Here is a 26,686-nt window from a genome sequence, read left to right as displayed (position 1 = left end):
ATATCGTACAAACGACATTTAGTGTAACAAAATCGGTTACACGTTGAGTAACACCACCTGGGTTGCTGTTTATGAATTAAACAAGTAACAAAGGGGAGGAGAATCCTATGCATTAGGCTGATCAAAAGTTATTTACAAACTATGATGTACACTCAAAATGTGTCTTCTTTGACAAGATATTTTAAAAGATGAACACGTTACCAGTGTTATCAACACCAAGTAAATCAACTGAATTACATCGGACTACAATGCTTGCCCGCTAAATCCAAATCGAGCTAAAATAATCTGCCCAGGAATTTGGATACCGGCTATGAATCTGTCTCGCAAAGTAATGTCCATAAGTTACAATGGGCGCTTATTGCCTTATTTAAATAAACTGGGATATTGAAACAAACTAAATAATTTTTTTCTCATATGCATGTTGGATTTATATTTTGCATAATTTGTTTTTAACTTGGCATGGGCGGAAGGTGATATAATATCAAAGCCATAATGGTTCTCTCATACCCGTCATGTAAAAATGCACCGTTCTTTCGACTTTAAATTTAATTAGAAACCATTCATAAACATAAAAATAACACAATGATTATGTGAGCAAAGAAATTGACTGGTGACGAATTCTTGAATGAAGTGGCAAAGCACAAACACGAACCTGCAGCGGTTTAATTAAAGAACATTAAGACGTGTAAAGATTTACCAAAATACCAACGCTCATTCATATAATTTTTATTGAGTCCATAACTTAAGGTGATATAACACATAGAGAAATCACATTAAATAGTATTCTCATCCACAAATAAGCAACAGTTATCCGTTTTTGCGGTGTCGCATAAACAAATTCCGCTGCTTGTTGAACAAAGCTATATTACTAGTCGCTACAAAAATCAAAAGAGCACACACAAAGAACAAAATTACTGACTGGTTCTGTATGCCCTAAAATTCACATTTGTCAAAACAGACTACCTAGCAGCAAAGAATAAAAATGGATCCGATACAAGATAATTGATGTACGAGATAGTAATAGCTACTGTAAATGGAGTGACAGGATAATAGTAATAGTAATTGCATACTATTATAGGTCCTGTATCTTACTAGTTTATCAAGTTGATAAATAGAAAACATCGGCTTGTGTTATCCTGGCGTATCCCACCCATGTAGAATAACAAATTTCCTCCTTGTTTTCAAGTGGCCAATACTGAATTGATCGGAGTAGGTTCAAAGAGTGAAAAGATCCAAGCAAAAATAAAAGTGATTAGATTTGTAAAGTGACATGGGCTCATTGAACCCTTCTTGCTGTATTTCACTTGGTAACAAAAATATAACGTCTATCTCTTCCAAGATTATGTATCATCATCCATTTCATCAGAAGGCAAAGGCGTGCCAAGTTTGTTTGCTGCATCGTCTGGTCGTTTCATTGTAAGATCAACTACATAAAAATATATAGACATCATATAAGCAGCACATGAGGTATATTAACACGTTACTCAGATAATCTGCTACATTGCAGTCTGCGGGAATATGATAAATCCTTAAAATAGCTTGAACATATCTTAGCTTGGCCAAAATAAGCCTAAAAATAAATCATGCAATTCTGCTGCTGCAGATTGCTCTATTTATATCCGAAATTTACCAGTTAGCCATCTGTCAGAAGCATCCGAAGTCAGACATCTCGTAAATATTAGATCTCGTCTCAACAGGGTTTTAAGTCGGTATACATGTTAAATCAGTCGATGAGTAAAAACATCATACTCGATGTATGGTGACTACAATGACTCTTTTTCTTTTTTGCACTAAGCTTTAATGACATTACACGACAGCATCAATATCAAAGCCATCAAAAGTGCTTCCTTATTATTCCAGCAACATAAAACTAGGACTAGTCATAGGCTCTTTACAACAATAGCTATTCTTATCACTTCTCACTACTCACTACTATAGATTTACCTCTCTACTAGGACTATCTGCAGTTCCAGTGATACCCAACTTTTGAACCTTATCTTTAACATGTTTTTATATGTCTGTGGACGGGATACAAGGTGGTATAAAGTCAAAATAACAAAATTCAATGTTTCTCGTACTGTCAATGTATATAAATGCTATATATAAAGATCAGTGTTATCTTACAACGATAAGACAACTTTCATTGTGATTATATTCACTTTAATAGGAGTAAATACGACACCTTCTGCAAGAATGTGTTATAATGCCTTGGATAAGCTCCTCTTTCAACAGTGTAATGAATGCTGAGTGACTCTACCAACCTATATATATATATATATATATATAATACGTACGATTGGCATCTTTGACCCCAAATAAATGCTTGACACGTAGCCAAAGCGCGTTTTGATTGTGCCTGAAGTTGATAGGTGTTTCGTCTAACTATCGCACGGTGTAACATGTGTCGAATACACGAACCCAAATCGAGTCACAGAAAAAAAAGAGGGCGCGCTCGTGATGCGCGCAATTCTGGTGATTAATAGGAAGGGCGGAATGTGCAAAGAGGTGATAATTGTTCTTTGTTTTTTCTTATCTCGTATTATGTCTGACCTAGGAAGTCCTATTGTGAACAGGTATGCTGAGCGCTACAAGTCATTTCTGGTGGATTCGCCTCCAAGAAATGAAACAGCAGTAACCAGTGTTTTGAGAAATAGCCCGTTACAGCCAAATCGTACTGGAGAACACAAGATATATGAGGGGGAAAAGTACAGCTCTTATGAAATCAAGAATGAAGACAATGGGGAGTGGCGTCAACTGAGTGCAACTGCTGAAGATGACGTTAAGAAGGTTGAAGTGAACAGTCCAAGACGACACCTGCAAGAACCCAAGACGAGTTCAACTACAAGTAATCAGTATAAAGAAAAGAGTCAACCTAGAGAGAAACCCAAAGAACAAGTAGAGGAGAAACCCAGAGAGTCATATCCTAAAGTGAAGCAAGAAGAGCATACAGAAGTTCGACGAGTCAGAAAGGTCCCTCATTACATGATGGCAACTACATCCTTTCAAAAAAAAACAAATCCTTCTAGCCGTGATGAGATTAATCTAGGCATTCGTACAAAGGGCGGTATAACCGTAAGTAGAATACTTGACTCAAGTGTACACCAAATTGACCACATATTTGTTAAATAGAAAAGAGTCGGTACATCCAAAGTACCTAGATACAAATCGACAACAAGCATCAATGCTATAGACGACATCAAATCCGAGATGACATCTGAAGATACCTATGTGCCCATGGCTGCCCGTATCAAGTTATTTGAAAAAAACTTGGGTAATGGAGCCAATAGGCCCATTCCTAATGTAAGCGTAACACAATATAAAAAAATGTGGGTAATGCAAATCTGACTCTATTTGTGTAGCAATCGATTTCCACTGCACACTCTCGTCAATTGAAGCGTTCGCCCAGCGTCTCATCGAGAGCATCACCTTCAAGCCAATCTAGTCAAACCCGCACATCAGCGCCCAATTATACGAGAAAGGTAACTGCATTCTATAGCAAAATGTCTTTACTAAAACCGATGTTTGTAGACAATTTCAACAGAAGAAAGAGAGAAATTAACCGACGAAGCTATGAGTCGATCATCTTCATCATCCTCCACCCCAAGCAGAATGTCTGTTAGAACTAATTCTGATGATACAAAGGTATAGATGATTTTAAGGGTTTTTACTTAAAAAAGTAGAGTAATTCAGTATTTATACATAGTCTTCCACTATCAGTAATCACAGCACCCCATTCAATGACAAGCTTAAACTATGGAAAAATAAAGAAATACAAAATACAAAAAGCACACAGTATCGAGGACTTAAACGCAAGGTAGTATACAAAGATGTATAGAATGTAAGTTGGGGGGTGTTATTAATGCAAAAAAAATGATAAAATAGAACCACGAATCCCACCAAAAACAGTAAATAAAGAATAACAGTCCGAAGAACGCCACCACGTCCTATTTTTTTTTTTTTTGCCTTTTTTTTTTTTTTTTTTTTTCTTTGCGTAATTTTTTGAGAGGGAATTAGAAGTCAACAAAAAGTTTTTTTCATATTTTGGAACTTCTTCTTTTATTTAATAAAACTTAAATGGTAATCACAATAACATATTAGTCTGTAATAATACTAGAACTTAACACTAATACGCTAATAAAAAGGTCAACTACGTTTTGTTCGAGACAGCCTCCGGCTATTCTCTTTTTGAGCGTCTTCAATCTGAAGAGATCGGATCCAAGTTGGAATCTGTTCAAAACTCCATTGCTGATCTCTCCAAGTTCAGTAAAATGCTCAAGCTCAAGTCCTTTGCTCCCTTCAAGAATGCTGCTGACGCTTTAGAGAATGCTAACGATATTTCTGAAGGTAAAAAAATTTTCCTTGACATGTGTCAAAAAAAACATACTAAACTTTTTCTATTTTCAGGTATTGTTAACCCTTCATTAAAGGCTTTCTTGGAAATGAACCTTCCCAAGGCTGATAAAAAGTCAAAGGTTGTTCTCGGTGTCACCGAAAAGAACTTGGCTGGTGCCATCAAGGCCGAACTCAAGGTTGAATGTGTTTCCGATGAAATGGTTCAGGAATTGATCCGTGGCATTCGTCTTTGGGCCGACAAGTTGTTGGGTCAATTGAAGTCTGGTGATTTAGAAAGAGCTCAACTCGGTCTCGGTCACAGTTATTCTCGTTGTAAGGTCAAGTTCAATGTTAACCGTGCCGATAACATGATCATTCAAGCCATTGCTTTATTGGATCAAATGGACAAGGATGTCAACACCTTTGCTATGCGTGTCAAGTAAGTGCCTTATATATTATGTAATATTTTTGCAGTTTACTCATATATATTCTTCGTGCAGAGAATGGTACTCTTGGCATTTCCCCGAGATGGTCAAGATTGTTAGCGATAACTACAAATACGCTAAGCTTATCAAGGTCGTCAAGAACAAGTCTGATCTCTCTGAAGAGAACATTGAAGCCATGGCTGAAATCGTCGATGGTGATGAAGCTATTGCTCAACAAATCTTAGATGCCGCTCGTGCCTCCATGGGTACTGATATTTCTCCCATTGATATGATCAACATCCAAAACTTTGCTGACCGTGTCATCAGTCTTGCTGAATACCGTAAGAAGCTCCACGGTTATCTTGTCACCAAGATGAACTATGTTGCTCCTAACTTGGCTGCTTTGATTGGTGAAGTTGTTGGTGCTCGTTTGATCTCTCAAGCCGGTTCTTTAACTAACTTGTCTAAATACCCTGCTTCCACTCTCCAAATTTTGGGTGCTGAAAAGGCTCTTTTCAGAGCTTTGAAGACTAAGGGTAACACTCCCAAGTACGGTTTAATCTACCACTCTTCTTTCATTGGTCGTGCCGGTCAAAAGAACAAGGGTCGTATCTCTCGTTATCTTGCTAATAAGTGTACAATCGCTTCTCGTATCGATTGTTTCTCTGATAACCCCACTGATAAGTTCGGTCAAGCACTCAAGAAGCAAGTTGAGGAACGTCTTCAATTCTTCGATAGCGGTGCTCTTCCCGAGAAGAACATTGACGTCATGAAGAAGGTTATGAATGATTTGGACTTGGATATGGAGGAAGCTCCTGTTGCTGTCGTTGCTGGTAAGAAGAGAGCCCTTTCTGACGATGAGGAAGAGAAGGCCCCTAAGAAGGCAAAGAAGGAGAAGAAGGAAAAGAAGGAGAAAAAGGAAAAGAAGGAGAAGAAGGAGAAGAAGAACAAGGCTTAAAAAATAGATATAAAACCTTCAAAAGAAAAAAAAAACATATATAATTAGTACATAAATTTGATTTTAACACACCAAACATTCATCTTCCCATTTTATATACACTTTTTTTTTTTTTAAATCTTTCTCCCCACACTCACAAAATCACTCAATCACTCACACACTACTCTATCTCACTCACACACTACCACCACCCCGCATGTTCATATCGAATCTTTTTTTCTTGTTTAAATATAATAAAATGCTGCTACGTTCCTGTTGTACCATAAATTACAAGCCACTTCTCTTTTGATTCATGCTGTCAGATGTCACACGTTGCACCCAACTAACGTAACTGTCTACAACTTGACCCGCGGTGTCTGTAGCCTGTGTCGATCTTTAACCTCCACCTGTATCATAGCAACTGTCAATTAAGCAAAAAGAAAAAAGAAAAAAAAAATCACGCAAAAAAATCAGTAACAAGTTCATGGAAAAAAAAGAGTACGTTGTGTGCATATGATTTGAAAAATAAGCGGTCTTTAAAAAGAGGCGGGTGTAAAGGTTCATAAATATTACAGAGTGCGTTATGATTTGATAAACCTTCTCTTTATAACAACGTAAGATATCCTACCCTATAATCCATCCATCCAACCCTAACATCATCCATTATAGTATAAAATGCCTCCCAAGTTCGATCCCTCTGAGGTTAAGATTATCTACCTCCGTGCTACTGGGTAAAACGTCGATTTTTTTTTATACACATATTTTTTTTTACATTTTGAAAATTGGAAATTCACAAAATGAAAATCACTTTTGAAATGGAATCAACACAATCAGAACGGTTATATTAATACGACACTTTCTTTTTTTTTATATGACATTAGTGGTGAAGTTGGTGCTTCATCTGCTCTTGGTAAATATTGAATTTGACGAATCAAAACATTGAATTATCATTAACATCATCATTAGCTCCCAAGATCGGTCCTCTTGGTTTGTCTCCCAAGAAGGTCGGTGAGGATATCGCCAAGGGTACCAAGGACTGGAAGGGTCTTCGTGTCACTGTTCAATTGACCATTCAAAACCGTCAAGCTCAAGTTTCCGTTGTCCCCTCTGCTTCTTCTTTAGTCATCAAGGCTCTTAAGGAACCTCTCCGTGACCGTAAGAAGGAAAAGAACAGTAAGTATAGAATCTCAGTGGAACACGTGCGATATCCAGTGCATGGCAGAATCTAACGCATTTTTTTTTGAATGATAGTCAAGCATTCTGGTAACGTCGCTCTCGAGGATATTATTGAAATTGCCCGTACTATGCGTTTCAAGTCTTTGGCTCGTGAGCTCTCCGGTACTGTCAAGGAAATTCTTGGTACTGCTTTCTCCGTCGGTTGTACCGTCGATGGTCAAAACCCCAAGGATCTCTGTCACGCCATCGATGCTGGTGAGGTCGAAATTCCTGTAAGTCATATCATTTTGTTTGTCATAATTCCTTTCTTGCTAACTTTTTTATCATTACACAGGAGAAATAAATTATTATTTAACAGACTTTTTAATCCCCCCGCAATCTAAATAAACATACAGTGTATCGTAACGAGTGTACAATTTTCTTTTGATTGAACAAACACCACAGTTTTGAATCTGAAGATTCCTCAAATAGATGTGGTTACATACACCTATTCTGGAACTTGGTGTTTTTTCTATTTATTTCTTTGAGTTAGTGATCAAAACTTCCCAACTAGATTAAGCTCAATGACTATGGCGAACATTAATTTTCATTGAATCATAAATTGGTGCGTCATTTATATAAAAGTAATAGTTTTACTGAAAGTGATCCGGGCCATGACCTTAATCCAGGTTGCTGCTGGAAGTGATGTAAATCCCGAGAAACAGGCACCAAAAGACCTGCGAAAATAGTTTTATCTAAGTGGATGTATACAGTAGTATATTAACTTTTTGGAAATTTAAAGGGTTAGTTCTTTAGCTGTTAAACCTGAGCTGACTAAACATTTAAAGTACAATTAAAAAGCAAGTGCTCTCAACACAACATGATTTATCAGTATAATACCAGGTAGCTCGTGTTGTATTGATTGTTTAGAAACAAGTCATGTTTAAGGTTTGAAGAAAATCTGATTATGCAGAATTATACGATAGTTACTTAAATATTTATTAAAGATCCAGTCAAGTATGTAGCGAAATCAAAAGTATAAAAACAGAAAAGCTATGCGGTCTTGTATTTAGCCAAAGGAGAATTTATCTGTTATATGATTAAGCTGATCCCTTAACAGCTCTTTTTCTGCATTTGAACGGTGTTGACTTGTCCTCGTTGATGATTTCATGAGATGTAATGATTTCTAAACTCCCTTCGTTATCAAATACAACTTCCTTGTTTTGTTTATAGGCCCTAAAAAAATGTTTTAACATGTATGCGATTTAGCTTAAATTGTTTTGAAGGACTTTCAATTAAATCAGCAAAGTCCACCACACGGAGTCGGATCATAATATTAGATTTGGAAAAAACTTCCAGAAGATCTAATAAAGTAATTAATATTCCCTTCTGTACATATGTCTTATAAAAACTATTCCAGTAGCGTAGCGACAACCACAATACCTTGCACGTCTCCGTATACGTTTTTAAGCTGAGTGATCGTTGGGTTACTCTCAGAGTCCTTTCTTACAATAGTCGAGGTTGCTTTGCAGCATGGGGATGCGTACACCCTTTAACACATTGCCATTGTTTTTATCTTTTTGCCATCTTACTTAAAAGCCATATGCGATCGACATCAGACTAGTCTGAAGGAGAATTTCGGACATAGCCGATATTTTTTCTCGAACGGTTTGGCAATGCTGGTAAAACTTTAAGTAACCGTTAAAATTGTTTAAACAGGAGCACAAGTTATCATTTTGTCCTTACCCGTCTTCATAACAGCGCCTTTTATGGTTTATTCAACCTTAATAAACAATGAATGAAATATGTTTTCCAATAAGTTAAGTAATCATATCGAGCCTTGACTTCAAACTTATCATTTTCGTCAACGAACAGCCACCAACCGTTGCTCAGGCTACCTACAATTCGCGCTTTCACAATTGAACCAAAATGATCATTACGTTAATTAATGATGGGGCACAGTTGTTGCATCGAATAAAAACTGTTCAAATCAGACATATTCATAATTAGGTATTCGTACCAGTTCTTAGCCACGAATGGAGGTGCTGGGGAAAACCTCATTGTATATAGGTAAGAGGTAACCATTTCAAATCATTCAAACCATGTTACAGGAACCTCCATTTTTTATTAAAATAGAGATAGTGGAATTCCTAAAGTGTGTATTGCTTCACCACCCTTGTCACTATTTTTCCGTGATTACGGGGTATCTAGTCCTAAACCAACTGTATTACATGTTTGCGGAATATGCTTGCTGTGACCGCCAAGGTAAAATCGCCACCCCAACATAGCTTCGGTGTTAGTGGGGCATTTTATTCCTCTTCTGTTGTGTACTGTGGGTAAACCATAAGGAAAAGGACATTAGAATTACCTGTAATCATAGGAGTAAACCTGCATTTCGAGAGCAACACAAGAATATAATAAAAGTACATAGATACGTCTCGAGTCAGGGCGTGCATTTACCTTCTCGCGGTCTGACCTATTAAACAGCTCTTTATTGGGAACTAAGAGAAGTACATTTACAATAAAAGTTATGTTTTGCAAATGATTTACGTTTTTTTTATGCGATGATAAAGATTAAAAACCAGGTAAATATTTTTGAATTAAGCGTTTCTTGGGCGATTTTACTTGGCAAAACAAACGAGCCGTTTGAAGATGGGGTGGGATGTTAGATAAGAATTGTAGCTTTTTTCTAACTTTGGCTTTCTCGGCATCCTACTTTTGTAACTCGAGTATTGATACAGAAACGAAGAATATGTCTAACAGTTAGAATCAATGGGCTGTTTCAATACATTTCTGACATATTATGCTGGCTTTATCAATTTTATTTATTACAAATATTTAATCTGAAATAAAAGTCGGCAACATATTTGGTGACAGGATTCTGTGTAAATGCATCTGTAGAATTAATAGAAGTCTATTCAATCTGACGTGTCAATGATGCATGTCTCGAATAAAATAGTACAAGCCAATCAACGCTGGTTTGAGAGGTTAGACTAATGCATCGTAAAAAGTCTGAAATTATGAAAATAGAAATTAATACGCATTTTTGGAGACCATGTATTATAAAAATTTGACGATATAGTTCTTAAATCAAGTATAAATAAGTCCATACAATAAATGTTGACCCTTATTCATGAACATTACGTAATGGAATGAACTTTTCCCTGCGGAAAAACCTTTCCCATATTTATCCACAACTCCGCAGAGAGAGAATGATCTTTTTACCATTTAAATTACAGTGATACTCACTTTTTCTTATTTCTCATTTATTCCTTCTTAATTTTTTTCACTAGACTTTACTATGAATGATATCGAATCTTTACCGCTGATAAAACCAGACATAAAGAGAAGACAGTATAACCGATGTATCAGTGTGGCCATATTGTTCCTGTTGGGATCCACAATTACCATTGCATGTCTTTTATATAAAAGTATGTACCCCTCCCATAGTCAGTTTATTTTTATATTGAAGTGTCCTTTCTTTAGCCGATCAGCCATTAGAGAGCCCTGTTGTATTCAAAGGGCGAGCTGCCAGAGGAGCCAAAGGCGCTGTGGCGGTTGAAGCGGAGGAATGCTCAAATGTTGGCGTGGACAGTAAGTCAAGCAATTAATCGATTTGACAGATGATTAACAGACTGGTTATAGTTCTGAAACAAGGAGGTAATGCAGTAGACGCAGCTATTGCTTCCACACTATGCATTGGTGTTATTGACAGTTTTGCAACCGGTATGGGAATATTCATAAAATAATATGGGCTATCTTAATTGGTTTGCTAATCAGGTGTTTATCTAGGCATTGGGGGGTAAGATAAAGAAAAAAATGAATGATTTGTTATCTATGTCATTTGTAACAATTTGTTTAGCGGTGGATTTATGTTGATTCGATCGCCGAATGGAACTTTTGAATTTATTGATTTCAGAGAAACAGCACCCGATGCATCGACAGAAGATATGTTTGTACGAGATCCCGAGCTAGCCAAAATAGGTGCGCTCTCTGTCGCCATACCGTGAGTAATAATGGTTTATTAGAGGAAATTTTTAATGATTGTTTTTTTGTAGTGGTGAATTAAGGGGATTAGAGCTAGCCCATAAAAGGTAATTATTCGTAATACGGGTTTCACAACAAAATGATTTCATAATTTATGTCGTTGTAGACATGGGAAATTATCTTGGAACGAATTGTTCGCACCCGCTATACGTATCGCTAGAAATGGATTTAAAGCAACACCATTACTAGAAGTTCGTGTCAAGGTAACTTAAAAAAAAAAAGAGCAAGTGCATTTCTTAAAAATCTCGCGATATTGTAGACGGAGGAAGTCTGGATGCGTAAATCGACAGAATGGTCTGATGTGTATCTCCCAAACGGTGTTGCTGTAAAGCAAGGTGATATTGTTAAAAGGCCTACTTTGGCTGATACGTTAGAAATTATAGCCACAAAAGGAGCAGATGAATTTTATCAAGGCGATATTGCAAAGTCTTTGGTGGAAACCATCCAAGCTGCTGGCGGCATTGTTACATTAGAAGACTTCCAATCCTATCAACCTGTCATACGACGTACGCTAAGTACATATTACAATGGCCGTAAAGTAACTACCTGCTCAGAACCTACAAGCGGGCCTGTTCTTCTTTCCGTGTTAAACTTGATTGAAAGGTTTCAATTCAAGGTGGAAGGCTTGATCGGCTTAAATTTGCATCGTTTTGTCGAAGCATTTAAATTTGGATATGCCTTTAGGACTGAAATGGGTGATCCAGATTTTGTACATAACGAAGAAAGAGTGGATGAGATGACTACCAAAGACTATGCTTCTAAAATCCGTCAACGTATCACTGTAAGTATGATGTAAATGCTATACAGATTAAAGAGACTTACCAACAATATACTTCTAAAGGATGGCACCACACATGAACCATTATATTACAACCCCAAATTTGATCATGTTGAAGCGCATGGCACAATGCATCTCTCTGTAGTAGATGAGAATGACGGTGCAGTTTCACTTACATCTACTGTTAATCTGGTATTTGGTTCACATATCATGGATGCCAAAACCGGTATTGTTCTAAATGATCAAATGGATGATTTCTCGATACCAAAGTAAATTATTTATCTGCATCTTGTATCATATTTAAAATTGACTTGTATACAAACATAGCACCCCAAACCAGTTTGGGCTCTATCCTAGCGAATTCAATTACGTAGGACCTGGTAAAAGACCACTTTCCTCAATCACACCCACCATTATTGAAAAGGACAACAAACTTGAAATTGTTATCGGTGGTTCAGGTGGATCTATGATTCCTACCGCCACATTAAATGTAAGTGGTCACACCTTTTATGTAAACTGGCGATTATTAACTTATTGTTTTCAGGGTATCATTAACTTGCTCGACTACAACAAAGATATTTATAGCGCAGTAGCAGCGCCTCGTATTCACCACCAACTTTTACCCAATGTTGCTATTACAGAGCATGGATTTGATACAAGGCTGGAGAAAGAGCTTTTATTGCGAAATCATACTGTATTCCAACTTCCGGCACTAATGTGTGTCTCTGCGGTTCAAGCAGTTAGGAGGTTACCAGACGGATCTATCGAAGCTGCAAGCGATCCTCGAAAAATGGGACTTGCTGCAGCCTATTAGATCAGCAAAAAGGTCAGTGAGTCGATCTTTAACTTAGGTTGCACTCACGATATAATGAAGAAATTTTTTCTCCCATTAGTCTAAATAAAACAATTTTTATATACCAATAAAACCCAAAGCTTGCAAAATCACATTTACAAGACTTGAAGATCTCGAAGGATTTAACAGTAAAGTCTGTAAGAAAATAATTCACGTCTATTCATGTGACACATCATTTAATTTTATTAAGTAGTATGTGCAGTTTTCATGGGATGCTCGATTCGTTTTTTCATAAAACGTTCTTCATTATTGGTACATGATATCACTGAAAAACTAATATATACCAGCTATGAATTTGTGTAATAAAATGAAAGGTTTCTTTTTACATGGTTGCACAGCGTATGTTTGTTATCTAGGCCTGTGCATACTTTATAAATCTGTTTCTTTCATTTTTTACCGTATCTCAAGTACGCTTTGATACTAGAGCCTACCCCTGTTTTCCGATCATCTTTTAGCATAACCAGCTTCAGATTTCTGCATATAAACTTACATAATTGTAGACAGGAACATCAGTTTTACAATCAATTTTTTTTTTTAGTTATCCTCTTTTAAGTTGTAAAAGATAAATTAGAGGACCAGCAGGAACGACATTCTTTTCGATCCTTTGACTGCGGATATTCAATTAAGTTTTTGAATTGCATTTTCATCCTGTACACTATGTATGCTTCTGCAGCGACGCGCCCATTCCAAAGTTCAGAATACCAGTACAATACAAACAATCCACCCTGGCAAAAGCTTTTATGGGTAAAGCAAAACTACCCCGACAATTATGTCGATAATACTTTTCTAGATGAACTACAAAGAAATGGTAATATATGAAAAAACCTCCTTTAAAAGTCGATTAAGACTTTATTTTAGTCAATGTACGATCATACGATTATTGGACCATGGTTTATGAATCCGGAGTCATTACACAACATATAAGCAGCGTTGTGATCTTTATTGCGATTTTCATCTACCTACAAATTCATTCAGTTTCAGGCAACCACTTGATCTGGGCAGGTTCTTTATTAACGGGCATTGGCTACATAATCTGGGATCTAACTTTACTAAAAACTAGAAGCAATCACGAATTTAAACGTAAATCAACAATAGCCTTAAAGTCGAACATTCCGCTCATTTTTCTTTTCTTTTTTTTATATCTGCAGGTCAAAGAGTTGCCAAAAGTGCTTTTTTCTTTTTTGTAACCCTATTGGGACTATCACCCATATTAAAAACCTTGACTAGCCAAACAAGCGACGATACGATATGGGCTTTAACTGTGTGCTGTTTTCTTGCCAATGTGTTATTTCACGATTATAAAACACAAGCCAACAGCATAAAGTAAGTTTGTTGATCTGTATTTTCTTGTGTAACTCACAGTTTTGTTTACAGGATTCCTGGTTCCTTATCAACCAATGCTGCTATCTTTGCATCAGTTCTATTAGCCTCAAGATTGGACACAAATTTCGATGTATTTGGATTGTTATCATTTGCTGTGGAATGGTTTTCCTTATTTCCTATCTTTAGACGATACCTTAAAGACTTGAGTCCAAAGATCCAAATTGGGGTAACAATAGCCATGCTCCTAACGTGTGTGGCATTGTTTGTACATATTTCGAAGGCGGTTGCTTTTATTTATGTGTTAGGATTCTGCTTTCTAACTTTTATTTGTCCTTACTGGCTTATATTCATCCAAAAATATAAAAAGTACGTGTATACACTAGTGCATTATTTTATTGATACTTATATATTTTTAATAAATAGCGAAATTCACGGACCTTGGGATGAAGCACGACCACGTTTACAAAGACCAAGACGTAATATTTATCGAAAAAGATCAAACTAATGAATTTGCATACCTGTATTACCACGAAACTAGAATAGTTAAATAGAAAACAAACTTAATCATCTTTCCAATTATTTTAAATATCGACAAGATTTCTCAAATTTATTAGACATATTATTTGTCCTGTCGCCCATTTCTGAAAGAAGTCCCTCCCAAAATGAAAGGACAAGTCAAGGGTTTTGTTCGCAAAGGCCTACCTTATTAAAAGCAGTCATTTAGAAGGTGCGGGTATATTTATCATCTAATAGAAACATATTACTAAAAGCATGTTTCGATTGTGTAAAGGGTGGAAACGGTGAAGGCAAAATCAGCCATAAATACAGTCACACTAAAAATCTTGATTTTTGGATAACTTGCCTCTTTACAAATACATAAAGACTAGTTATCGATTTCAAAATGACCAGTTCAGAACGATCCAACACAACTCACACAAAATATTTAAAGCGAGAGGAAAAAAACTATTGGGGGTGTATTGGTTACATAAGCTAAACTACTCAATGGGCCGCATTGCGGACGAGGTGGGCATTCCCAAGCCAACAGTTCAAGGTATCATAAAGAGAATTAGAGAGAATGATACTCCCCTTCCAGAAAAATCAAAATCAGGTGGCGCACCAAAGAAGTTGGATGCCAGAGATTTAAAATGTTTGGAAGAAATAGCAAGAAATGAGCCATTTGGGTCTTACGAAAGAATAATCGCTCAGCTTAAAATTCATCAAATTGACATCACGAAAAATACTTTGGCGCGTTATTTAAAGCAAATCGGGTTTGGATCTTATTTTGCGGTGCTCAAGCCAATCCTAAAAGAAGCCGACAAAAATAGAAGGCTTTGTTGGGCCAAGGAACGGGTCGACTGGACTACACAACAATGGAATGGCGTTGTGTGGTCAGACGAGGCTCGTTTTACAGTCGAAAATAATGATAAAGGTATAAAAGCATTTCGCGAGGTTGATATGACAAAGCAGGGAAATGGAACGGTGATCCTTTGTGGCTGTTTTTGGGCCGATGGGTTTGGCCCTTTGGTCTTTACTGATAGTACTGTTGATGAGACGACTTACTTTAATAATTTGGCTTCAAAATTCCCACCTTGGTTCACCGAACTTTGTGAGAAAGAGAATAAGAAATTTATCCTTCAATTGAACTCCAGCTTTAATACTGGAGGATCTACGACGTGGTGGGAAAACAACGATTCAATCAGTCGCTTTGAGTTTTTGCCCATTAAAAGCCTAGATCTGAACCCGCTTGAGCTTATTTGGAGCTTATTTGACGTTCTCATTAGTGATAAGAGGGCCCGAATCAACGATGTTAATGATTTAAAGATATGTTTGCAAGAAGCATGGAATAAAATTAGTGTCGATCTGGCTGCTCGACTAGCTGAAAGCATGAAAGGCAGATGTCAGGCTATTATTGATGCAAAAGGTGGACCAATCAGAATCTGAAAGTTTTTTATTTGCTTAAAAATAAATCTGTCAAACCATGATTGTACTGATTTTAGGCATTACAAAAATGAAAAGATAGTACGAACATTATTTAGCGTGACTACATTCCCCATTGTAATCAGCCATACTACAGAATAGCATGATACCTTTTGGGATTATCTTTTTTTTTTGTGCAATTCGACAATTTCAAGGCTACAAAGAGGTGAATAGGATTGAAAAATAATGTAATAAGGTTGAGAGTTATACTGTTTATAAAATCAGCACAATTGAGAAGCATGGTTTCGGATACGAGGTTGATTAATTAGATCCCAGTAATTGTTGCCTTTATGATTCTTTGAAGCCAACATAATGAAAAATATTATATCCGCAATCATCAATATTAGTAGAATGGTGATATATCTTTATTTATGTCACTGTTGCATAGCTTAAAAACAATGTCCAATAAGGTGAGCCAAACAATAACAACCAGAAATTGGAACGATAAGATGTACTTTTTAAAGTGTTTGTGGACAAAACTAGAAAAATGGGCTTTGCTAGAGTTGAATTTCAGCAAATATTTGTAGGTGATCCCGAATAGTAGTAAGTACCATTCATTATGATTTGAAAAAACAGAACTGTTGTACTTTAAATCATTGGTAGTCCAATTTTACCAGCAAAGTTGTACAATAAAATCTCAGAGACATACCATACAGGCCCAATCGAATCCCGCAGCAAAACTAGCCATTATTATCATCATTCTTAAGCTTGCATACACAGCCACGAGTTTTTTTTACTGCTTCATTATGTTGCACTTGATACTATGTTCCGTAACTTGTGTAAGGGAATATTAAAGGCTCAACATTCAGTTAAAATAGCCCCGGCAGCAATGCGAGACTTAAAAAATATTCCAAGCAAATAGTGACACATCAGATGAGTCTGTATAACTGATTATACTCGCAGATACATGTCGCCTTTTGGTAACCATTACAAAATTATACAGCGCATGAAGCACTCTTTTTTATTTTGTTCTCTAATAATAGATCTTCTGATATCCATGTAGCACATAAGGAGTAAAATGATGCTGTGTTCATAACAGATTCCGGTAGGTATCTCGTTTGTTCGATGCTATTTTTATATGAATGTCTGGTTTCAAAATAGTTTTTTTTTTTTAAAAAATTGATAAGTAAAATTTACAAAAAAGGAGATTTCCGAATGGCCATCCTTTCTTTTCTTTTTTTTTTTTGTACAAGATGTTCCAATGGACACAACATGCTTACGTATCGCTCAGCTGTACGGATAGCTGAAATAGAGCAATTAGCAAATTACTGCTTTAGTAACCATTACGCGGGAAGAAAAAAAAGTCACGTTTCCGCTGTATCGGGAAGAAGGACAGTCCCAAGTTCGCGTAACATTAAGTCATGCAACATGTTTTTTCATGTCAATTAAACACATACCAAAATTGGTTTCATGCTAGTTTAAAAAATACATCAGCATTCGAAAAATACACTGTGCTTACGATTAATTAGATAAAACTATACTTGAAGCGTTATCCAGTCTTTAGAAAAAAAAATAGAATGAAAAAAAAAAGGTACGACCATCGACTGGGGTTTAATAAGGCGACTTTTTTTTCCTTTGTCTCGAATCCTCTTTTAACAAATAAAATAATTTTTTCCACAAAATGTCTGAAGTTGAGGATCTTACTAATCTCGCTAAACCATCTTCTGATGCCACATTAACTGTCCGTTGCATCAAGAACTTTGAATACCGCACGTGTAAAAACCTTGTGCTTCAACACGTTAACCTCGAAACCTGTACAGTTGGCGAGTTGAAAAAAATTGTTATGGACAGTACGTACACACGGATATTTTACAGACGAGAGTAAAGCAGTTACTAAACTTACGTATAGAAATTCATTCACAGTCTGGCTGGAAGCCTTATTTGAATGTCCAATTCGGTAAGAATTAACCCTATTCGATCTTATAATGTATAATTAAATCAGGCTTTAAATAGATACACTTAAGGTTTACACCGTTGCTCACGGACACAAGGTAATTGACATAAAATGATACTAAATAACATGGCAATCTGAAAACTCAGTCTTTTTTTAGACTATGAATTTAATTATAAACGTTGAAGATGATGACAAGTTAATCCTCTTTGATGATAGTGCTGTTTTAGCATGGCAAGGAATTGGTGAGTGAGAGGGACTTTAATGGTATAAATAGCTCTTTTATTTATTTAACCGTACTTTTTGTACTTTATGTTGCCATAGAAAACGAGACAGAATTGTCATTCTTCAATTTGAAAGATTATCAAGAGTTTAAGAGACACCCTGACGTGATGAAATGGTAGAAAGAGAGAGAGAGATCATAGAATAAATAATATTGCTATTTTTATAAACTATTCAAATGGAATTATTTTACCATATATAGTTGTTTCACCAACATAAATAAAATGCCTCGTGTCATGACGCTCCTCTAGGTTTAACGTCTTATTGATCGACAGTTCGAAGTCCTTTTTGTATTCAGTGACATTTGGACTATAAAAATGATAAAAGTTTTTTCTTTATTATTTTTTGTCTTTCTTTACTTCTTTATTCATTCCTTTTTATTCTCTGTCACTCCTTTTTTCATAAATGCGTGTCTTGTCATTAATTGCTGTTGCCACTGCACTCGCTTCATCTGCTGTTTCCGCTTCCAAGAACAGCGTCCTTACCTACTCTGTCTCTTGTAAGACTACCTACATTGTACAAAATGGCGATACCGTACGTAATGCCAACTCGAGTAACCAAAATAGTTACTAAATTTTATTTCGTTCAATAGTGTAGTAAAATCGGCAAAAACTTCAACATTTCCACCACCAGCATGAAGAAATGGAATCCTTCCAGTAAGTCATCTATCGTCTTTATACTACCTTCAATGCCTATCTAATCGCTTAACCTATCTTTTAGTTAACTCTGGCTGTACTAACTTATACATTGATCAAATTCTCTGTCTTAGGTAAGAATAAAAAATAGATTGTCTCGGATTGAAATCATCATCTAACCATTACCCTAATTTTCTTTAGCGCTCCCACAACTCAGTCTAGTGCCGTTCCCATTGGTACCACCACCGGAAAGACACCTACATCCACCAAGAGTACCGCCGCTGCAACCACTACTGTTCTCACTATTGCTGGCTCTCAATGTACCAAAGATGGTGATTGTGCTGGTGCTCGGTAAGTTTTTTTTTATGTCGTTATCTAGACCTATTTTCTAACTTATAATGTCTTGTAGTTGTTGTAACCTTGCTAATAACCAATGTGTTCTTGACCCTGAAAACAACATTTGCGGTATCCTTCCTGCTCCTGCTGCCCCCACTTCTAGTGACAGCACTGCTTGTTACCCCGGTTCTTATGGTTTAGGAAACGGTGATGGTTACAAGAGCTACTGTTGTAAGACTCAGGCTGATTGTAAAGATGATTGTATCAGTGGTGCTTGTAATGGTCCTGTCAACACCAAGACTACCTCTGTTAAAGGTACCAAGACTAGCACTGCCAAGGCTACCACCACCGCTGTCACTGGTTGTATTGCCGGTTCTTTCGGTTTAGGTAATGGTGATGGTTATAGCAGCTACTGTTGTAAGACTCAAGCCGATTGTCAAGATGACTGTATTAACGGTGCCTGTAATGGACCTGTTAACACCAAGACCAATGCTCCTACCAAGACCTCTGCCATCAAGACTACCACTGCTGCCCCTGTTGCTACCAGTGCCCCTTCTGGTTTAACTGTTCAAGTCAGCTCTAGTAAAGATTTCTGTCTCTTCTTGCCTCCTTCTCCCGGTAACAAGGTCAACAATGGTGGTAAGCAAGATATCGATGCTATTGCTTCTTCAGAAAAGTTTGCCGTTGCTTTCTGTACCAAGCCCAATATTAATGCCCAAGGTGCCGGTATCTTGCCTGCTGGATTTATCACCAAAGCTGTCTATCAAACTAACTCTGCTGCTGGTTTCGTTCAAGTCCGTGGTACAATCAACCGCAATGCCTATGAATTAAGTGCCAAGGACGAAGGTGGACAATATGATAACCACGGTGCTGGTTCTCCTCCCAAATCTGCTTGTGCTGGTTACCCTTATTACGTTTCCTTGGTCGAGCCTAGCACCAACGATTTCTGTATTCGTTGTTGCGAGACTTATTCCGACTGTAATGCTGGTAGAAGTGCTTACGGCTGTAACCGTGTCGTTCCTGCTCTTTAAGTAATAATAATAAAAATAATAATATCTATTCATGCAATACTTACGAAAATGTTGATTGTATGACATCATGCTGTTATGCTGTCAGTGCTTTCAGTCCTCTTTATCCGAGATTTAATTTTCGTCCTTTCTTTTTTTTTTCTTTCTTTCTTTTCTCTCTCTATTGCTCTTTCACACTTTCTTTGCAATGTCAAGTCGAGAGACTGCACCTATTAATCCTCTACCTTCTAGTGTTATCATTGTAAATGAGTCAACACCACTCATCTCTCATGACCAACAATTAGCTGGAGGAAGTTTACATGCCGACACAAGTTTCCATTTATCTTCAGTTATTGCCCTTAGTACTGAACCAGAAACACGAGATAAAGAATTAGGGGGGCTCAGTTTGCTTATTATATCCTCATTGCTGTTTACGGGTGTCTCTGTACTGGTGAAATTATTGGGGACCACATTCCCTTCGTTTGAAATTGTGTTGGCTCGTTCTTGCACGCAGTTGCCTCTGGGTTTGATTGGGTGTTTCATGTTAAACGTATGTCCGTTAGGAGAGAAAGATGTACGCAAATGGATATTATTTAGAGCAGTGACAAGTGTGATTGCCTTGTCCTTGTTCTTTTACAGTTTAACAGTCTTACCATTGATTGATGCGACAGGTAAATCAATAAAACGACATATACGTATAGGGGATATTGATGTTGTTTTTAGCCATATTCTTTTTAGGACCAATATTTAAAGTGATGATTTCTGCTATTGTTTTAAATGAAAACTTCACAATTGTGGATGGATTTTATTCGATTGTTTGTTTTCTCGGTTTAATTCTAGTTGCAAGGCCAAGTTTTTTATTTAATCATGTTGCATTTATCAGATTTGATGAGGAAGAAGAATATCAACGGTCATTTGGCATTGCATGTGCATTAGTCGCCTCCTTGATGTCAGCAATGGCGTATATCACTGTCAGAAAAGTAGGTCAAGGTACACCTGTCATGGTTCATGTTGTTTATTTTGGCTGCGTGGCTTCTTTGTTGAGTATTATTGTTCTTGCTTGTCAGCTTCAAGGGTTTGTCGTACCCTCTTGGAGCTGGCATGAAATGGGCTTACTTTTAATGACTGGCGTCATGGCATTCTTAGGCCAGTTTACTTTGAACGAAGGGTTAGAAAAAAAAATACACTCATTCATCAGCCATCAATGTTTAATGTTTTCTTTTTTGTATTAGGTTGAAAATAGCCCCAATTGGTCCAGTCACTTTGATACGGTCAACTGATGTCATCTTTGCGTTTGTTTTCGGCGTGGCCTTTTTCAAGGAAATACCTGGATTTTATACCATGACTGGCTCTTTACTTGTAATGGGAACTACTACAGCCATGAGTTTATATCGCTGGCATCGACAAGAATTAAGAAATGCTGCTATCCGAAGAAGAAGGTCAAGAGACAGACTTACACGTCAACAACAAGCTCAAACAGCTTCATAATACCCCCCTCCTCCTTTTAAATACTGATAAAAAACCCAAAAAAAAAACATTTATTTTAATATACTTGGTTCTCCGGGAATCCATTTACGAAGCGCTAAAGGTACATTGATTGTGCCATCGGCATTTTGATGGGTCTCTAGTAGAGCAATAATCACACGAGGCACTGCCATAGCTGTACCGTTTAAGGTGTGACAGTAATCAACAAATTTCTCCTTAATATGCCATGGAACACGTACATCCTTTGCACCTTCATTCTCTTGAAATTCGTTTTTCAAATATCTCACATCTAAACGACGTGTTTGATAATCTGTACAGTTTGAAGTAGATGAGATCTGTTTTTTTTTTAAAAAAAAAAAGTGTGTTATTTTTACGTGTCATTGAATGGTTACAATTTTAATGCTTACCTCTCCCCATCCATTCTTGCCTGGCATCCAAGCCTCGATATCATATTTTCGATATGCGCTAGCTCCCAATTCTTCTGTAGGCATGTCCAATACTCTGAAACATAAACCTAAATCCTTGAACAGATCTTCTTGTAAATCCTGTAATTCTTGCAACATGGCTTCACTTTGTCCCGGTGTAGTAACAGTAAATAATTCAACTTTGGAGAATTGATGGACACGATATAACCCACGTTCTTCTGCAGACCCATGTCCAGCTTCCGCTCTAAAAGCATGCGAAAATCCAACAATCTTTTTGGGCAATTCTTGTTCTTTGTACAATTTTTTGGCAAACATACCAGCCAACGGAATTTCTGCTGTTCCTACCAGGCATAATTTAGGTGCTGATGCATGTGTACTTGGTGTACTAACATCATAGATTTGCGAGGCCTCCTTCTTTCTAGGTTGGAATCCACACCCGTAAGCAATAGAGGTACGTACCATATCAGGTGCTAATACTGGGCTAAATCCTTTGGCAGCTGCCTTGTGCATCGCATATTGAATTAATGCAAATTCTAACCAAGCTCCGTAATTCTTTAAATAATAAAATTTGGATCCTGTCACAAGAGACGCTTGTTCGAAATCCACCATGTCAAGTCGCTCAGCCAATTCAACGTGGTCCGCAAGAGGTGTTTCAGCAGTAGATAAGCGTGGCGTACCAATAGTCTTTACGAGTCTAGCATTACTTTCAGGTCCTATAGGAACTTGTGTGTGTGTATCATTGGGGATCAAAAGTGCTTGGTTAATCAACTCGGACTCTAATCGAACAAGTTGATCTTGCACTTGACGTAACTGGTCTTTCCAGTGTTTTGCTTGTGCGATATAAGGTTGTCGAGACTCCTTGGTGACAGCGGTACGAATTTGTTGGTTCACAGTATCACGTTCCCTGGTCAAGATCTCGGCCTTCTCTTGCAACTGGTTACGTTGGCTATAAAGTTCCTTCACGCGTAATGCACAATCAGTCTCGTAATTTCTTAAAGTCATGTTGCGAGCAATGGCATCAGCATTCTCTGCATAGTATTTAAGGTTGAGTTGGGGAGGAATGCGATGAATGTCGTCGGTTTCGGCTATTTGACTGTTCCAACGTATACAGTTAGGTGTTAGCTTGGTATTTCGCAAGCGTAAAGAACTGCATCTAGAAAGGTGTTTTAACATTTTAAGTGTCAAACTGGGAATTTGCAACGAGGGATGCTGGTTTTTTTTTGGCCGGAGCAACGGAGTTTTATTTCTTGTAACAATAGCGGCACTTTTTAGTAACTGAATCTCTTGTCAAATCATCTCTCGTTCTTTTTTACTCATCAAAACAATACTCGCTGATCTTTACAATATTTCAAATCGTGCTATTCTCTGGAACATAAAATTTAACTGTCTAATCAACACATGTTTAATATGACTTAGAGAGAGAGTTATTGGCTCAAAGGAAGATACCATGCCGCACGCATTGTTGGCGCAATTGCAGTTGTGACATGATCTGGACCTAATCCATGTTGTCCGTTTCCTGCCACTCTTTTTTAAATTAGAATTCAATGTGTGGTCATCTGTAACACTATTAGTAACAGTAATATATTCATATCTACACCATTAGTACGAACGTATCCATGTCAATTTAGAAGTCATACATTGAAATAGATAGCTTGTACTATAAGCACATTTATTGTACGCAGTGCGCCACTGTGAACGAGGAGCTAGCTAGCTATAATTCCTTCTTGTTAGTTTTTAATGTCTTTTTTAACCCATAAAGCAGCTACTTGGACTATTAGTTATTACTAAAACCAATGTATTCTAAACCCAAATTCTAAAGTATTTTTGATATTTTTATTGACATGTTTTGATAAATAATTCATTATTATTTCCATGTATTATTAATAGAAAGGTATAATCACAATCAGGACCTTCTGGGTTAATACTTCTGATCACTCTTTCTTTAGTTATAAAAATTATAAGGCCAACTTGGTCTTTTTGGTATGATTAATTATTGGGTCAAAATTGGAAATGGGTCGTGGGGCACTTGGTTCTCGTGATCTCTTTTTAGCGTTATTAGTGGATACTTTGGTTGCTGGATATGCAATCTTAGAGGCTGTAATTGGTTTGGAAAGGATATTGTTGATAAATGTAACTGCAGCTTCCGTGTTTAAGTCAATCGCTCGAACAGGATCGATTTGAAAGGGAGACCGGAAATCAAACAAAGTCCAATAACGAAGCACAAGCTATGAAAAGAATAAAATTAGTCAATACCATAAAACAATCATGATACAAATCTGTTAACTTACCAAGACATCAGACTGATGTTGGTGTTCGGTTCCGTTTAATGATAAACATAAACTCTTGTTTGAGTGAACAGAGTGGTCAATGAGTTCCTGTACAGATTCGTAGTTATCAGGCCAAAACGAAAATTGTTCGCTCAATATAGCAATTACTGGTCTTTGGATATGTACGTCGGTATCTGTCATCATCATTAATGGTTGTGCCCATGGATCTAATAGTAGCCCACACTGGAATCGACAGGCTTTATCATTCAACATGAGCATCTGTATAAATGTTAATACATATTGACATAAAATGAGCAAGTAGCGTATACTAACCGTTGTTGCTCCACCAAAGCTATGGCCAGCCATAACAATTGACTTCATATTGAGCTTTCCTTCAAAGTTTGGTCCACCTTTATTTGATTTGGTAATAGCCAATTCATCTAGTCCGGCTAAACATAATTCGACTTCGGCTACTCTGTGTCTCAGTTGATGATGTCTAAACCCCCACACCTCAGGTGGAACATTATCATACTTGACCCATTCATCTTCGACGCCTTTAGCCAAACTAGCAGATCCATCCCGATGTTCAATAGCAGCCACAATAAATCCGTGACTAGCAAGATCAGAACATATAGACGAATAGATTAACCGGTTGCCACCAAGGCCATGTGAAAATACAATGACTGGAAATTGCGTTGCTTCATCAGTTTCAAGTACTTGGGCATCCTTGTAAAAACGTGTTTTCTTGATAGATGCTAATCCTGATAACCAATTAGACAAGAATGCTGGTAGCTTTGCTATATCACATAAGGCTGAGTATGTAAAAAAAAAAATATTATGAGTATTGTGTTCCAACTAAAATATCTATCCCAATGTATGTTGTACCTTTAGCATAATCCGGATGAGTAATCCAATTGGCTTTATGATCTCCCTTTTTAATGGTTGCGGGGTAGTATAATCTCATCAGTACTGATTTACAATACTCGTCAGGTGGTGTTCTTGAATTGGAAGGTTGCTGGTTTTGCCACTCAATATCGTGGCACCCAACAGAGTAACGTCCGGTCAAAGGTGGGAAATTAGCTAATAATAAAGACATGTTTTTCTTTTGATCTATTTTTTGTTTGCTATTAAGTAGGATTATAAACAAAAAATTATGAATAAAAAAAATCAATTTTTATGAAAAGTGATAAAGTAAATTGGAAACACACACAACAAACAAAAGCAACAACTTTATTCTATTTTTTAAAATGTATTTATACAAAAGTAAGATTATGCCGAGTAAAATATATGATCAAAAAAGATGTACATATCATGTCATTTGAATTCATTTTAAAGGGTAGTACAAAATCCCTGCAGAAACCTATGTATTCATTTCGGCTTTTTTCTCGGTGGGGGTTAACAAATAAAAGCCTCGTATATTGAAAGCATTTGGGCGTTACGAAGCAGGAAATACTTATCTTTTTTAAAAACTATGAATTCAACCATGTTTTTTATTTTGCATAAGCATTCACATGTGTACGTTGTTAGGACCAGAAGAAATAACGAATCTTCATTACACAGTAATAATCTAAAACATATAGAATAATAGTCTAAACAATAATTACATCGTTCCCATCAAAATGTTTATGGAATGGATAGCATCGTGAATAGATAACACTTTATTTATGACTAATACACTATGTTAAAAGAATTTCTAGCGTGCTATTGTATGTACATATGTGCCTTCTAGTAATAAGAATTAAAAAAGGCATCTGAAATTTTAGAATTGTGTAATTATCACCTGTTTACATGTACTGATGTTATCATCATATTCCAAAAGGAAAAAATTTAAGGGAATATGTGATCATCGGCTATAGTAATCGATAACGATGCTTTGAATATCCCAGTGTAATTTAAAAAACATTATAAATTTATCGTATACGAAAACAAAAAGGTTTGATAAAGTTTGCTTTGACCGGCTCTAACCGCTCCAATAATTGCTTCACAATGGAAAAAAAAATTATAACCCTTTACCAGAGTGTAGGACAATTCTGCAACCGGGGAAAGAAGGAATGTTCCTTTAAGGAACCAATTTTTCGGCTTGATAGATATGCCATCTTCTAAAAGAGGGGGACAGAAATATTCGGCAGAAGGTAAAGGAAGCCTTTTGTTACGTAAAAAAAAAAGGCTCAAGGATCTAGAATCCAGTTTACTGTCTTAAGCTTCGAACTCCCATGCGCTGGTATGATTTCATTTATTTCATAGATCAGCAGAATTTTGATGAGTTATATTTACTCGGCTACCGGAGGTATGAAGCCCGTTGCTTATGAAATAATCTGGTGTATAGAAAATTAAACGTTCTATCAAACAATAGCATTATATCTGTATTTGGGGTTTTAAGCAATATTGTCGACACTCAGAGTTTTTTTTTTTTTTTTTTTTTTTTTTAAGTGCTTAAAATAAATTGTGTTGTTTGTCTACATTATTTTGCAGAAAAAAAGAAAAGAAAGTATACATGGCTACATAAAAACAATTAACCCATAATCTTATAT

The 26,686-nt window shown here is 36.7% G+C and overlaps 11 protein-coding genes across 11 annotated transcripts; 8 read left to right on the top strand and 3 right to left on the bottom strand.

The window, feature by feature from the left end:
- The first annotated feature begins 2,521 nt into the window (after window positions 1-2,521).
- Window positions 2,522-3,971, top strand: EV154DRAFT_496287 (uncharacterized protein). Its single transcript, XM_051600136.1, has 4 exons — window positions 2,522-3,072; window positions 3,130-3,300; window positions 3,360-3,479; window positions 3,529-3,971. The coding sequence occupies exons 1-4, from the start codon at window positions 2,542-2,544 to the stop codon at window positions 3,646-3,648; spliced, it is 942 nt and encodes a 313-aa protein (XP_051461629.1). The 5' UTR covers window positions 2,522-2,541; the 3' UTR covers window positions 3,649-3,971.
- EV154DRAFT_437071 (uncharacterized protein) lies at window positions 3,963-5,982 on the top strand. The gene is made up of 4 exons (XM_051596844.1): window positions 3,963-4,077; window positions 4,143-4,344; window positions 4,405-4,771; window positions 4,833-5,982. The coding sequence occupies exons 1-4, from the start codon at window positions 4,075-4,077 to the stop codon at window positions 5,713-5,715; spliced, it is 1,455 nt and encodes a 484-aa protein (XP_051461628.1). The 5' UTR covers window positions 3,963-4,074; the 3' UTR covers window positions 5,716-5,982.
- A 387-nt stretch (window positions 5,983-6,369) lies between these two features.
- On the top strand, window positions 6,370-7,273 carry EV154DRAFT_437069 (60S ribosomal protein L12; the record flags this gene model as incomplete). The annotated part of the gene is made up of 5 exons (XM_051596843.1): window positions 6,370-6,425; window positions 6,576-6,604; window positions 6,661-6,867; window positions 6,946-7,142; window positions 7,205-7,273. 5 exons carry the CDS (start codon window positions 6,370-6,372, stop codon window positions 7,211-7,213), a joined length of 498 nt encoding a protein of 165 aa, XP_051461627.1. The 3' UTR covers window positions 7,214-7,273.
- A 676-nt stretch (window positions 7,274-7,949) lies between these two features.
- On the bottom strand, window positions 7,950-8,452 carry EV154DRAFT_477653 (uncharacterized protein; the record flags this gene model as incomplete). Its single annotated transcript, XM_051598119.1, has 4 exons — window positions 7,950-8,066; window positions 8,104-8,213; window positions 8,293-8,399; window positions 8,442-8,452. The coding sequence occupies 4 exons, from the start codon at window positions 8,450-8,452 to the stop codon at window positions 7,950-7,952; spliced, it is 345 nt and encodes a 114-aa protein (XP_051461626.1).
- Window positions 8,453-9,993: 1,541 nt separating this feature from the next.
- On the top strand, window positions 9,994-12,620 carry EV154DRAFT_496282 (gamma-glutamyltranspeptidase). Its single transcript, XM_051600135.1, has 11 exons — window positions 9,994-10,280; window positions 10,336-10,443; window positions 10,495-10,575; window positions 10,642-10,651; window positions 10,712-10,855; window positions 10,908-10,943; window positions 11,003-11,099; window positions 11,156-11,677; window positions 11,738-11,943; window positions 12,002-12,164; window positions 12,219-12,620. Exons 1-11 carry the CDS (start codon window positions 10,151-10,153, stop codon window positions 12,486-12,488), a joined length of 1,767 nt encoding a protein of 588 aa, XP_051461625.1. The 5' UTR covers window positions 9,994-10,150; the 3' UTR covers window positions 12,489-12,620.
- Window positions 12,621-13,184: 564 nt separating this feature from the next.
- EV154DRAFT_477651 (phosphatidylinositol N-acetylglucosaminyltransferase subunit C) lies at window positions 13,185-14,355 on the top strand (the record flags this gene model as incomplete). Its single annotated transcript, XM_051598118.1, has 5 exons — window positions 13,185-13,335; window positions 13,386-13,607; window positions 13,676-13,850; window positions 13,902-14,216; window positions 14,274-14,355. 5 exons carry the CDS (start codon window positions 13,185-13,187, stop codon window positions 14,353-14,355), a joined length of 945 nt encoding a protein of 314 aa, XP_051461624.1.
- A 2,630-nt stretch (window positions 14,356-16,985) lies between these two features.
- Window positions 16,986-18,250, top strand: EV154DRAFT_496271 (uncharacterized protein). Its single transcript, XM_051600134.1, has 5 exons — window positions 16,986-17,617; window positions 17,677-17,724; window positions 17,781-17,818; window positions 17,879-17,963; window positions 18,043-18,250. The coding sequence occupies exons 1-5, from the start codon at window positions 17,449-17,451 to the stop codon at window positions 18,120-18,122; spliced, it is 420 nt and encodes a 139-aa protein (XP_051461623.1). The 5' UTR covers window positions 16,986-17,448; the 3' UTR covers window positions 18,123-18,250.
- Window positions 18,251-18,303: 53 nt separating this feature from the next.
- On the top strand, window positions 18,304-20,094 carry EV154DRAFT_37412 (uncharacterized protein). The gene is made up of 5 exons (XM_051595021.1): window positions 18,304-18,534; window positions 18,593-18,656; window positions 18,721-18,769; window positions 18,837-18,986; window positions 19,045-20,094. The coding sequence occupies exons 1-5, from the start codon at window positions 18,406-18,408 to the stop codon at window positions 20,000-20,002; spliced, it is 1,350 nt and encodes a 449-aa protein (XP_051461622.1). The 5' UTR covers window positions 18,304-18,405; the 3' UTR covers window positions 20,003-20,094.
- Window positions 20,089-21,528, top strand: EV154DRAFT_496269 (uncharacterized protein). Its single transcript, XM_051600133.1, has 3 exons — window positions 20,089-20,649; window positions 20,702-21,146; window positions 21,211-21,528. Exons 1-3 carry the CDS (start codon window positions 20,187-20,189, stop codon window positions 21,464-21,466), a joined length of 1,164 nt encoding a protein of 387 aa, XP_051461621.1. The 5' UTR covers window positions 20,089-20,186; the 3' UTR covers window positions 21,467-21,528.
- EV154DRAFT_413693 (seryl-tRNA synthetase) lies at window positions 21,517-22,890 on the bottom strand (the record flags this gene model as incomplete). Its single annotated transcript, XM_051595577.1, has 2 exons — window positions 21,517-21,798; window positions 21,871-22,890. The coding sequence occupies 2 exons, from the start codon at window positions 22,888-22,890 to the stop codon at window positions 21,517-21,519; spliced, it is 1,302 nt and encodes a 433-aa protein (XP_051461620.1).
- A 953-nt stretch (window positions 22,891-23,843) lies between these two features.
- EV154DRAFT_599410 (platelet-activating factor acetylhydrolase) lies at window positions 23,844-25,251 on the bottom strand (the record flags this gene model as incomplete). The annotated part of the gene is made up of 4 exons (XM_051607113.1): window positions 23,844-24,113; window positions 24,177-24,434; window positions 24,489-24,967; window positions 25,041-25,251. The coding sequence occupies 4 exons, from the start codon at window positions 25,249-25,251 to the stop codon at window positions 23,844-23,846; spliced, it is 1,218 nt and encodes a 405-aa protein (XP_051461619.1).
- Between the last annotated feature and the right edge of the window lie 1,435 nt (window positions 25,252-26,686).

Source organism: Mucor mucedo (assembly GCF_025094135.1).
Source record: "Mucor mucedo strain NRRL 3635 chromosome Unknown EV154scaffold_12, whole genome shotgun sequence".
Taxonomy (NCBI): domain Eukaryota; kingdom Fungi; phylum Mucoromycota; class Mucoromycetes; order Mucorales; family Mucoraceae; genus Mucor; species Mucor mucedo.
The sequence above is the reverse complement of the archived record's forward strand: the minus strand, read 5'-3'. Positions and strand labels throughout refer to the sequence as shown.

What these genes read in the sequence shown, in the direction of transcription:
- EV154DRAFT_496287 (XM_051600136.1), top strand. Translation starts at nt 2,542, where the DNA reads ATGTCTGACCTAGGAAGTCCTATTGTGAACAGGTATGCTGAGCGCTAC. An exon ending in CCAATAGGCCCATTCCTAAT is followed by an intron (nt 3,301 to 3,359) that starts GTAAGCGTAACA and finishes CTATTTGTGTAG; the next exon opens with CAATCGATTTCCACTGCACA. An exon ending in CGCCCAATTATACGAGAAAG is followed by an intron (nt 3,480 to 3,528) that starts GTAACTGCATTC and finishes CGATGTTTGTAG; the next exon opens with ACAATTTCAACAGAAGAAAG.
- EV154DRAFT_496282 (XM_051600135.1), top strand. Translation starts at nt 10,151, where the DNA reads ATGAATGATATCGAATCTTTACCGCTGATAAAACCAGACATAAAGAGA. An exon ending in AAATCCGTCAACGTATCACT is followed by an intron (nt 11,678 to 11,737) that starts GTAAGTATGATG and finishes ATACTTCTAAAG; the next exon opens with GATGGCACCACACATGAACC. An exon ending in GATGATTTCTCGATACCAAA is followed by an intron (nt 11,944 to 12,001) that starts GTAAATTATTTA and finishes ATACAAACATAG; the next exon opens with CACCCCAAACCAGTTTGGGC.
- EV154DRAFT_496269 (XM_051600133.1), top strand. Translation starts at nt 20,187, where the DNA reads ATGTCAAGTCGAGAGACTGCACCTATTAATCCTCTACCTTCTAGTGTT. An exon ending in ACCATTGATTGATGCGACAG is followed by an intron (nt 20,650 to 20,701) that starts GTAAATCAATAA and finishes TGTTGTTTTTAG; the next exon opens with CCATATTCTTTTTAGGACCA. An exon ending in CAGTTTACTTTGAACGAAGG is followed by an intron (nt 21,147 to 21,210) that starts GTTAGAAAAAAA and finishes TTTTTGTATTAG; the next exon opens with GTTGAAAATAGCCCCAATTG.
- EV154DRAFT_496271 (XM_051600134.1), top strand. Translation starts at nt 17,449, where the DNA reads ATGTCTGAAGTTGAGGATCTTACTAATCTCGCTAAACCATCTTCTGAT. An exon ending in GAAAAAAATTGTTATGGACA is followed by an intron (nt 17,618 to 17,676) that starts GTACGTACACAC and finishes ACTTACGTATAG; the next exon opens with AAATTCATTCACAGTCTGGC. An exon ending in CCGTTGCTCACGGACACAAG is followed by an intron (nt 17,819 to 17,878) that starts GTAATTGACATA and finishes GTCTTTTTTTAG; the next exon opens with ACTATGAATTTAATTATAAA.
- EV154DRAFT_437071 (XM_051596844.1), top strand. An exon ending in TGCTAACGATATTTCTGAAG is followed by an intron (nt 4,345 to 4,404) that starts GTAAAAAAATTT and finishes TTCTATTTTCAG; the next exon opens with GTATTGTTAACCCTTCATTA. An exon ending in ACCTTTGCTATGCGTGTCAA is followed by an intron (nt 4,772 to 4,832) that starts GTAAGTGCCTTA and finishes TTCTTCGTGCAG; the next exon opens with AGAATGGTACTCTTGGCATT.
- EV154DRAFT_37412 (XM_051595021.1), top strand. Translation starts at nt 18,406, where the DNA reads ATGCGTGTCTTGTCATTAATTGCTGTTGCCACTGCACTCGCTTCATCT. An exon ending in TTGTACAAAATGGCGATACC is followed by an intron (nt 18,535 to 18,592) that starts GTACGTAATGCC and finishes TTCGTTCAATAG; the next exon opens with TGTAGTAAAATCGGCAAAAA. An exon ending in GAAGAAATGGAATCCTTCCA is followed by an intron (nt 18,657 to 18,720) that starts GTAAGTCATCTA and finishes CCTATCTTTTAG; the next exon opens with TTAACTCTGGCTGTACTAAC.